Here is a 12,260-nt window from a genome sequence, read left to right as displayed (position 1 = left end):
TATGAACGATCGAAAACAAAATAAATAAATAAATTTGGCACCACAAATGTAGAATTGAACGGATTATTAAAGGCAGCAAGTATGAATGCATACAAAAATTAAGGCAAAACATGCAACGACACTTTTGATAATATCGGCCACGATATTTATGATAGCCATACGTAAATTTTATAACTGAATCTCGAAAGAAAGCTGAATTGAATGATATATAGTTCACTTAATTTAGATTATTCATCTGTCCTAAATAATTTGTTTAATTGAATGATTTCAAAGGGAAAAATTGTTCTGGGGGCGGATATCGATTCCGGGACCTTTGGCTGAACGCACCAACGCTCTATCAACTGAGCTACCAAGGAACTTCACCTGACACCGTCTCAACTTTTCTCTTTATGTCCACATAAATCGAGTGCGCTGACAGGCCAGAAACCCACATCGAGTGCACAAAAACTCTGACTTGAAATTGTGGTTTTCTGTTAACGTACCTACAATAACGTATATATTACGTTAACGTAACTACAATAACGTATATATTACGTAGGCCTATATAGGTACGTTAAAAGAAAATCACAATTCCAAGTCACACTGAGTTTGTGTGCACTCGATGTGGGTTTCTGGCCTCTTGTCAGCCCACTCGAGTTATATAGACATATTTCTCTTGTTCGTTTGTAATTATATTCTTTATTCTATATATTTAAATTTAAATAAATAAATAAAATAAATGTTGTCAGAAAGAGAAAAGTTGAGATGGTGTCGGGTGAAGTTCCCGGGTAGCTCAGTTAGTAGAGCGTTGGTGCTTTCAGCCTAAGGTCCCGGGATCGACATGCGGCTCCGGAAGAATTTTTCCTTTGAAATTATTCAAGTCAGCTTCACAGGGAGCTTTATTTGAAAGCTGGATTTGCATAATTTGTTTGTTTAATTGTTACAACAAATCGAAAATCCACCGGCGTGGCTCAGTCGGTTAAGGCACTTGGTTGCCGGTCTGAAGTTGCGCTCGGGCGCGGGTTTGATCCCCGTTTGGGCTGATTAACTGGTTGCGCTTCTTCCGAGGTTTTTCCCCACCGTAAGTTGAATGCCAGGTAATCTATGGCGAATCCTCGGCCTCATCTCACCAAATACCTTCTTGCTATCACCAATCTCATCGACGCTAAATGACCTAGTAGTTGATACAGCGTCGTTAAATAACCAACTAGAGAAAACAATCTAAAATACATACACTGAAACATAAGATCACATAGGTACAAATTCCGTGTAAACAAATGATCTCATTGGTCCTAAATTTTTTATCAGATCTTGCATATACATACAGCTATAAGAAACTCACTATTTACTTAATTTGAGAAAGATCTGTCGGTTTTGTCACACTAACATATGAAAACAAAAGCACACATAAGATCGCATCTTCATTCAGAAAACAGAAATACAACGTAACATACAGAACAGAAAACACACTACAAAGACATCTCAACACACAAAAAACACAAACAAATAAATACGACCACACAGGTGTATACAAACTCAAATGTAATAGTTGCGACAAGTTCTACATAGGACAGACAGGCAGATCATTCCAAACACGCTACAAAGAACACATTAAAGCTATAACCAGAGGACACAATACATCTACATACGCCGATCACATAACCAATACTAACCATACATACAATAACATAAATACGAACATGGAAATCCTACACACACAACCCAAGAACCAAAAACTCAACACACTAGAACAATACGAAATATACAAACACACTAAAACACACCCCGATAAAATCCTCAACACACAGATAAATTTCAGTACACACACACTATTCGACTCCACACTTCAACACCTTCCAACAATAAAACACACCCTCCTAACAGGCAGAGAAGTTAGAGATGACTCCGCGATCTAGTAGGCTCTGATGATGGTGCGCGAAGCACTGAAACAGCTGTAAGCCGGACAAATATTACATATTTAACACCAGTAAGTCCACTAGTTTATCAATTAATTATATTCAAGTGTTAAAAGTGGTGTACGCAAGATTCAAAATGGAAATAAATAATTTAAAAACTAATAATAAAATGTATTGAATATTATTTAAGTTGGTATTATTGAAATGTAGAATATTTCTTACTTTTTCTTTCAGAACCTGAGCCTCCTCTGACAATATACACATGGGTAAACCACATTTTCTTTACCACCCCTCCTATGCCTGTTATGAGTCAACTTAGTGAAATCCCAGACAGTGCATACTGTCCCAAGGACCAAAGGACGGGATTCTCCACTTGTCCTGAAGGACCAGACGGCGTCTGTAACTGCCTTAATATAATTCGTGTTCCTCTCAACTCGGTGATTCAATTCATTCTTATAGACAAATGTAAGTATACGTTTTATGATATCTGTATTAAACTATGACTTAAAATAAAGTTGAACTTGACACATTTAGATTAATCTACAATATTAAGTCAGATGTTTGAATTAATCTACAACTATGCATTATGTTGGATTTAACAATTACGTTGCTTTCATTAATTGATCATATCAAAGCAACTTCATCGGAGTTTACAGTTACGATGTTTTCATTAATTTATGCATTGACAGTTAACTACACAGATTTATCCGTTACGGTGAACAAAAACATAATATATTCTGAGGTTATGAACAAAGCTCGGAACTTGGGGACTTTTGTGTCGTGTGCATGAGTAAGGTTAAGGTACGATGTACACAAAGCTCACGCTGCAAGTGCTCAGGGACAGTCGTGTGTACTAAGAAAGTGGTCACATCGAATAACAGGAAGACGGATGGGGAAACTGTGTCATTTTGAAGCCAATGACATTCAGAGAATTACAGGAAAACGGTCTGTTTGAAGAATTAGAAAATACGTGTAATTCGAATGGGTATTATAGAAGTTTAAAAATACATTTTTTAAACTTTAGGTACAGAATTCGTCGAGGAATTCGGAGGAGATACCTTATTTGTTTTCGAATGGAGAGTTTATATTTTGTAAGTTGTGCCACACATAAATTAGAGGCATTCATTGAAAGACATTGCAGTCCCTTAAATTAGTGGAAAATCTGTTCATAGCCATGGATCAAGTCGTAGAGGAGCCTGCCCTAATAGTGACACACAAATTGAAAATTATTTTCGAGAAAAATTTAGGATATAGGCCTACTTATTTTTCTCAGATACGAGATCAGCTAGCAAGTGCTGAAAATCGACCAGAAAACAGTGACAGTGAAAACATTCAGTGTTTTAAGTTTGCTCTCGTCACTTCATATGACGTGGAAATAAATTTTTCTCGTTTCATATCATATGAAGAAGTTATGGGTTCGGAAATATTCGAATACACTGTAATAAAATGTACAAAGGAGAACAGTAAAGTTGATATATTTCTCATGTTTATTTTTATTATATATTATATGCTAAAAATTAAGTGTTTCAACCTGCCGTAATACTATCAATATGTTCTTCCATCAGACCTGACAGTACCTCCGTGCTGGAAGCGGGAGTTTGTTGATATTGGAGTACGGTCGCTTAACCACGTGTAAAGACACAAGTCCCCAAGTTCCGAGCTTTGGTTATGAACTTCATATCTTTCACTATAACTGCCAGTAAAAATTTGTTTAAGCTAAGAAAATGTTCTTCCTTACGTCACATCACGTTACAGAGACAAAATAATAATAACAAAAATGAATATACAAATTATTAATATTTACATTTTACACAATATAGGCCTATGCAAATAATTCGTTTATCAAAACCTGTCCCGTTGCAGTGAACAAAAACATATATTCTGAGGTTATGAAATGCATATCTTTTACAAACATCACATAAAATTTGTTTAAACTAAGAGAATGTTTTTTCCTATGTCATATGACGTTACAGGGGCACATTTATAATAAGTCTATAATAAATCATTATTACTTAATGACCCCAAGCGTACCTGCTTGCAATTCGATATTGCTTATGCTTCTACGTGTCGTAAAAAATGTAGCCAAATACCTTACTATAATAATACCGGACAGCTGTATACTAGCAGCATTGACGTGAGTGCGAAATATCGCGGACTTGACATCTAGCGGAGCGGTGTGGAATTCCGTCCACAGATACAAATATTAATATATTGTTTAAAACTTGAGGTACTGATGTGGAATAATATACGAGACACAACAATTTTTGAATAGTACCGTATTTAATGTAACATTACTTTATATCAAAGCTGAATATTATGAGAAATATTGCATGCTTCATATTATTTTCCGTAAGTAATTGTTGAGTATTTTTTCTTTGCTTTAGTGAGACAAAATTTATTCTGACATTAAGAATGAATTTACAGATTCTTGTAATAATAATTAGAGGTCAATGTAGAGTATCCAACGCCCACTGAACGAATATTTCACACTTTCATCACTGCCATTGCGCTATAAACCAATTTTAGGCAATCTAATGTAAATGACTGCCTACAGATATTTGGAAAGTTTCAGAGAAAATTCACAAATTCAATCTTCTAACACGATTTTTTTTTAAAATAATTAAGTAATTTTCTGGGAGACATCGTTAGATATAGACCACTCTTACACTAAACTGGAGTAATTTGAGTTTATTAATCATATGTCATTCTACTTACTGTTTTTATACGCCCACCTGTTATGTAATTTTTATTTTATACATATTTCATTGTTATTGCCCATCCAAAGATCGTTAGGAACGATCAATATTACTTAATATCTCCTATATTTCTTCAAATAGTGTTTATATGCCATGTTAATTTTAATTTGTTTTCATAAGTTAACAATAATGCACATTGGGAGCAACATATAAGAAATTATTTTCCTAAACAATCCACGCTATATTCACGTTGTTTTAAAATGATTAATCGAAGATGGTTTAAATCATCTTTGTGCCAAAAGAGAATGCTCCCTGGACCAAATTGTCGTATTTTGCAGTGGTCGTCAGTACTCGCTGAAATGAGTAATAATATAATTATGTTGTACGTAGCATTTAGAAACATGTTACATAAATCATCCTTGTGCCAAAAAGAATGCTCCCTGGACCAAATTATCATATTTTGCAGTGGTCGCCAGTACTCGCTGAAATGGGTAATATAATTATGTTGTACGTAGCAAATGTGATATATTTATTAATTTGTGCTTTGTGAAGTTATTCCATTTCTCTGTTTAATATGATGAGTTAAAAAAATGCAAAGAAAATCAGTTATTATAATATTATTATGTTGTACATAGCAAGATCGATTATTCAATTGATGGGATATTTTATGAGGTTGTCATGACTGAGATATCTATTGTCAATTGCTTTTATTTCTCAGAAGGCCTTGCCTGATGGTTATATAAGGACCGGCGCTGTTAGGTGTGGAGGTCGGGGTTTGGGATGGCCCACAAGCAACAAGTTATACTAAATATTTTTAGTGTAAAACTGGCCTATGTCTCTATAGTGGGCGGGACATAAGTAACATTCACCTAATTAGTAAAGGCATGTGGACAACAATAAAGCTTAATTTGCTAAAACTTTAAAATGTCCAATATATTTTAACTTCTATTCATTTATTAGTCCTAAATAAAAAAAGCTAATTTTTATTGTTCTATCAACACAGAGACAAAGGCATTAGGCCTACTAAAGAATTTTGTTGACTCACGTTTTATGAACTCTGCGAAATCGAAAGTACGATTTGGAGCAATTTGTAACGCTGTAATTGTAGCAATTATAAACAGCATATCTACACCCTGACATTTTAACACGGCACTAATTAATAAAACTATTAACTAGCCCAGCAACAATATACATTGCAGTTGATTACAGCTAGTTTCGCGAGTATCTCCACACCGGCCGCCTAGGTAGCAGCACCAGCGTCGTTCGTGTGCAGAACTGCTAGCTGTCCGGTATTATTATATGCAGCTACCAGAAGAAACTACTCGATCCGCTGTATTTTTGGGAACGAAAATGCGCTACCTGGTAATCACTGACTACCGATCATTGTAGTTAAGACAACGGCGCCAAGATTACATAAGTTACCCACCATCATTCGAGTCTTTAAAATTCGTCACATTTGGAGGAGTGGATCAGGACAGCACGTTTGCACATCTCCTTTTTATGTTAGGTTAGGTTCTTTTCAAACTGAAATGACGAGTGAAAAGTACAGTTAAAATTACTCTAACCTAACCTAAACTAACCTAACCTAACTTAACATAAAAAGGTTAGGTTAGGTTACGTTAGAGTAATTTTAACTGTCCTACGCTTCACTCGTCATTTCAGTTTGAAAAGAACCTAACCTAACATAAAAAGGAGATGTGCAAACGTGCTGTCCTGATCCACTCCTACATTTGGTTACTTTCTTTACCAATCTCTTAAATGTGTTACTTTTTGGTTACTTTCGTTACCGGTACACACCCTGGGCATATCACTTAAGTTATAGTTTGATTAAGGTATCGCTAGACATAATCTGTCCTAAGATGTTTCATCTAGTCCAGTGATGTCAAAACAAGCGCATTTTTCTGACCTTGACGTCATGCGCGGGCAGCAAGCGCTAAGTATGGAAACAGGAAGGGCTGTGTATATGAACAAGCAACCTGTTGGATTAAGAAAGCTGTGGTGCACAAACTTCAAACGGAACGTGAAATTTTATGTCGTTATTTTTATATGGCTTCTTTCTGTTTAATATTATCTACATTGTCTGTAAGACAAAAGTACTAACACTGATTTCTTAATATTGCACTTGTGTTTTAAATCTTAATAATATAATAGTTAAGAAGAAATATTCACTTAAATTCCATAGTAGTATAATATTATACTGTATTAAGTGGATGAAACACATCATTCATAAAGAAAGTGATATTCCAAAGAAAGAGATTAAGTATGACACGATAAGTTGGAATTTATATTGATGGTATCTTTAGCCTTATAAAAGTAATCAATAAACTATTCAAAACATTATTACAGTACCAAGCAAAGTTACCTAGCTACTGTAACTGTTTTAAGTGTAACTAATATTACATAACAAAACTCTTATCACATTATGCTTTTAAGGTGATATTTGTGAGCAACTTCCTATCATGAGAATATTAAATTATTTTCTCGAAATCTGCTGAAGCTATAGAGCTGACATTTTTTACAACACATGGGCACGTATCTTTTGCTTATGATGTAACAGTAGTTGCTTTGTTAATTCATTTCCTTACAAACAATTTCCATGCGAATATTTTCAAAATGTTCAAGACACTGTCTCCAGTAATACGTATATACGATATATTAGATTTACGAAAACATTCTGTAAGGCTACTAAATAAATAGGCCTATATCTGAAAATTTCACTTTTCTATACGAAAAGTTGAAAAATATATTTCTTTTGAATAAAAAAATCAAACTTGTGAAAAATGAGCATTAAAATTAAAACTTACATTTTTATAATGCACTTATACTTCTGAGGCAAATCAAAAAATTAACATGGATACAGTTTTAATAAGTTCTCTTCCCTTTATCTATTGAATCAGTGCTGGCCATCCCTGAATATAGCTCGACCAAGCGGCATATACCACCTCTTTCGTCTGTCTCTTTCCTTTCCGCTGTAAAGCGCTCAGGCTCTCCTGGGCTCTAAAGCGCGCGCTTGCTCCTGTGGGCATCAATTGACATGCCTGATCTAGTCTATGGCGTATGATCGGTCCCTCATCCAATGAGACATTAATCTATGATGTCTTGCTCATTTGCAGCTGCCGGTGCTGCTCTTCAGCATCCCTTCCATTTGCATGGTTACGCCTTCAACGTGATGGCGATGGGACACTTGAACGAAAGTCTGCAAAACGAGGAAGACATCGCGCAGCTTATCAAGTCCAACAAGCTGACGCACACGGCGGCCCCAGCCTTCAAGGACACGATCGCCGTTCCAGCTGTTGGCTATGCTGTTGTCAGAATCGTTACCGATAATCCAGGTATGAACAAAATACAACTTTAGCCATTCCAGACAAATTGGGAATTTCAATTGGGAATTTCAATCAAATATTTGTTGATTATAGTGTAAGACATAGATAAGGCTCTAAATTAAAGTATTCTAATTTTTTTTTCAAAAGGAAAATATTTTACAAGTTTTATGGGCATTGAATTTAAGTGGTCTTGGCTACGTATTTGTTTCCCTAAAGTTTGCAGCACTTCCTCATAGAGAGATCAGCTGTTAATGTATTGTGACTTTTATACAACAATGTGACTTTTATTCGTCACAATTCACCCTAACAACAATGGGTATTCCACTCAACACAGCAACACAATAGTCGTAATTACACTCCACACGACGACAATGACAATACACGTGTATTATTGAGAAGAACAACAATGTACTCCTAATTTCAATTAATGTTCACTAAGCACTAAGTGCAGAACAAAACTGTCAGTTCTCAGTTCGATTGCCTTGGCTAGTTCTTCTACCTCACTGTTCAAGTTCACTGTACATCGAACTCAGATCCTCTGGATACGTCGCCGCTGTCCAAGACAAGACTTGAAGGCTGACTGAAGACTGACTTCCAAAGACTCACTCGCGCTTTTATTTATTAAATCATACACTCTGGAATCTTCGAGAGAGATCTGCTTCCAGATGTTTTCCCTGCTCTCTCCGCTCCGCGCCGTCCCGTAATTTTCTCCCCTTTCTCCGTACCGTGCTACAGCTCCTACCGAAGCTCGAGTTTCCATTTCCCCGTGCCTCCCTTCTCGCTAGATGCGCGCGCACACTCCCGAGGTAACCAGAATATTCCAAATGGTGCCACAGTATGTTTATTCAAGGAGCTATTGTTGAAGAAATATTTTGAGAGCCTCCACTGTTAATTCCAGACCTCAGGGATCAAGGAACTTTTTACTCAGTACTATATTCCTTCTGCCATTAATTTTAAATATATTTGGTTAATAACGACTAGCAATCTTACAGTTCAAGTGAATATTTTGACTTAGAAATGTCGCAGTTGTTTTGAAACTGGAAAAATGTATCTGTAACATCCCTGACAAAATGTAACATCCGATACATGGAAGAAACAGCTATAAAATACATGACCCATTATGCTTTTGTGAACTACTGTAATTCCTACGTGGCGAGCCTCAGCCGGATTGTGATATATGCCGTGTTGCACTTACGGTGAAACATTTTTTATTTCATTGTAGAAAATATGACCGTGTCCGTCGACAATATGGAATTCGGCCGACCCTACGTGACGCTCTTGGAAATGATTTTAATTGTACAAATGCAGTTCTGAGATTTTTAACGAATACAGGACCTTGATGGGTGATTTAGTTTTTTATTGACCCGTTTTTACTTATCCCCGGATCCTTTACATCCGGAGGTTACATCTGTTGTTTTGTGATTTTGCATATTCGACATTTCGGACCCTATACATCAGAATATTTTATAAAATTTTATTGTTTTGAAATGTGATATACAATTTATCTCTGGTGGCCTTAATTTTATTATTTTATTGGTTCGTTTTGAATACTATCTAGGGTCAGAGAACTGCTTACTTTTATGATTTTTTGCAAATCACCTTGTGTGTACTGCATTTGTGTGCCTCGTTTTATCGTGACAACGCCTTTTAGTTCTTTTTAGCACTCTGATTATTGTATTCTTTGTGTCTTTGTTTTATGAATAATTTTAGATTAGGGCGCAAATAGCCATAGTAGCTGACGCGCCCTTTTCAAACCCCACTATCTATCCATCTACTACTCTAATTGGAAGCCATGAGATTTGCATAGCTTTTCACATGGACACTGAGAATGAATCTCTTTGTGTTTTACACTTTTTGTTAATAAGATGTGCCGTGAGTTCAAAAATCCGTGGACATCCGTGACGGAACATTCTGTACTTTCTGCAATAATAATAAATTTTATTCAAACAACTTTTATATCTAAAATGATACTGATCTTCTAAATTCAATATAATAATAAAAGTTGAAAAAATTTATTTCATTTTCAATATTTATGAAGCGTTCAGAGCCATAGTGGGCCAAGCGCCATTTATTAAAAACGGAGAAAGCATGGGTTAAAGGTAAGTGAATACCATAGTTTAATGAAGACTGACATATCATTTAGTTTTAATGTGTATTCTTTACATTACTTGCTTACGTTTCCATTGAATTATGGCAATAACTTCATTTTAACCCTTGTTTTCTACGGTTTTAGTAAATGGCGCTTGGCCCGCTATGGTTCTGAACCCTTCTTATAATGTTTGCAATTATTTCAAACTAGCCGTACCCGTGCGCTCCGCTGCACCCGTTAGAAATAAATATAAATTAATTACATAATTAAAATAGGACGTTTGATCCAGGGAACATTCGTGTTTGATAGAAGGATAAATCGTTTAATATGTTACTTAATTTAAATTGCATCCAAATAATTAAAATGCGATCATTTTGGTCCAGAGACACTCATTTGGTGCAATGGCATTCCTTTAACCTTTTCCTTAATTTTTATTACATGCAACCATAGTTTAATGAAGATTGACATAATTTAGATTTAATGTGTATATTTTATTTGACTTGTTATAGGTTTCCATTCAATTATGGTAATAACTTAATTTTAACCCTTGTTTTCTACGTATTCAGTAAATGGCGCTTGGCCCACTATGGTTCTGAACCCTTCAAATAACTTAAATTCTATTATATTATATTATATTATATTATATTATATTATATCAGAAGTTACTGTAATAACATTATAGCATTATGTCCATCTAGAGAAACTACACTTTCCAATGGTGAAATAATAATTAATTATACAAATCGGTTAATTTAGCTTCCGAAATTACTTCATACAAACACAGAAACATTCTCTGTAGGCTATCTTTCATAGCTTTCGATTGTTGCTGTCCAAGGCCCCTTATAGACGAAGTCATTTGTTTTTTAATTCATTACACGGCCTTAGTTGGCAGTTATTTTAATTTTAAAACTCATTTATCTCATTAAATATCAATCCCATCAAAAATTTTCAGGGAATAAAACTTATCGCAAATTATTTTTAAAGAAACGTTTGTTATGTAACATTTTTCACAGAAATCAATAATAAGCGAGATATTTCGATTTATTTAATTCAGGCCCCCTTATAACCCCCCCTTTTAAATAATGTATTTTGAATGCCATATAGCCTAAAATCTAAGTTACAACGAACTTAATTTATATTCCAATTTTCATCGAAATCCGTTTAGCCATTATCGCGTGAAAAGATAACAAACATACAGACAGACAGACAGACAGACAGACATACAAACAAACATTTCAAAAAAGCGATTTTCGGTTTCAGGGTGGTTAATTATATATGTTAGGACCAATTATTTTTGGAAAATCGAAAATTACCAGAAAATTTTCCGCTACAGATTTATTATTAGTATATATGTAACAGCCTTTTTCCCCTTCATTTTCATTATCTTTTATCTTTTCTCCACTTCTTCCCTCTCCATTTTCAATTTTCTCTGTTCTGTTTTATCTTTCTTTCAAGTCTGTATCTTCTTTCTTCTTCAAATCATGGTGGCCCTTCTTAACTCACTAAATTTTCCTTATTTCTCTTATCCTCTTCCTCCTACTTCTGTTTTACCTTTACTTCTCTTTTGTTTTTGTTTTATATCTTTAGTATTTTAATTCAATTTCAGAATACATTAAACGATGCTATAGAATGTTCTTAGTTAATTATCGTCGGTTCAGTAGACTGGCGCCTTACAACTGGATTAAAAGGGTGGCTATTACATTACATTATTAACTTAGTATTATTATTCCTCATTTTTCAGGTTACTGGTTTTTCCATTGCCATTTCGCCTACCATCTCGTAGCTGGCATGGCAGTTGTGATCCAAGTGGGAGATCCAGAAGACAATCCCCCAGTTCCTGCAGGATTCCCTAAATGTGGGGATTTCTTACCAAATGTAACCAGTACATGGAATTAATCTTAGAGAAAATAGCCCCATTGTATCTGTATGTAAATAAATTTAAATGGTTTTGTGCCATCTAAATGTCTGAAATATGTTGTGACTTTTATTTTATTGCTGATATTTATAAATTTTGTATAGACAAACAATTCGCGTAATTATTAAAAAGAAGAGGGAAATTACTAAACAGACTTGATACCGGTATATCATGGAAATAAACCAAAAGGTGTAAATATATAGACATTTCAGTAAAGTGAAGTCAACCCCATTCCATGACGGGCCAAATCGGGCCAGAGGGTGGCGAGATGTTAAGGCTTCCGTCTTTACAGAAAATTGGCATTTAATGGTAGCAGAGATGTTAGATCTACGTGCCAGCCAC

General features: G+C 35.0%; 1 protein-coding gene across 1 annotated transcript in view; it reads left to right on the top strand.

Moving 5' to 3' along the window:
- Positions 1–11,976, top strand: part of LOC138695045 (uncharacterized) — a 57,806-nt gene extending 45,830 nt beyond the window's left edge. Inside the window, exons 10-12 of the mRNA XM_069819381.1 lie at positions 2,130–2,360; positions 7,705–7,923; positions 11,745–11,976. Coding sequence (XP_069675482.1) covers positions 2,130–2,360; positions 7,705–7,923; positions 11,745–11,899 — 605 coding nt within the window. The 3' untranslated portion in view covers positions 11,900–11,976. The remainder of the gene's footprint in view (positions 1–2,129; positions 2,361–7,704; positions 7,924–11,744) is intronic.
- The last annotated feature ends 284 nt before the right edge of the window (positions 11,977–12,260 follow it).

This window comes from Periplaneta americana, chromosome 1, assembly GCF_040183065.1.
Source record: "Periplaneta americana isolate PAMFEO1 chromosome 1, P.americana_PAMFEO1_priV1, whole genome shotgun sequence".
NCBI lineage: Eukaryota > Metazoa > Arthropoda > Insecta > Blattodea > Blattidae > Periplaneta > Periplaneta americana.
Note: the sequence above shows the minus strand (reverse complement) of the source record. Positions and strands in the feature narration are given on the sequence as shown.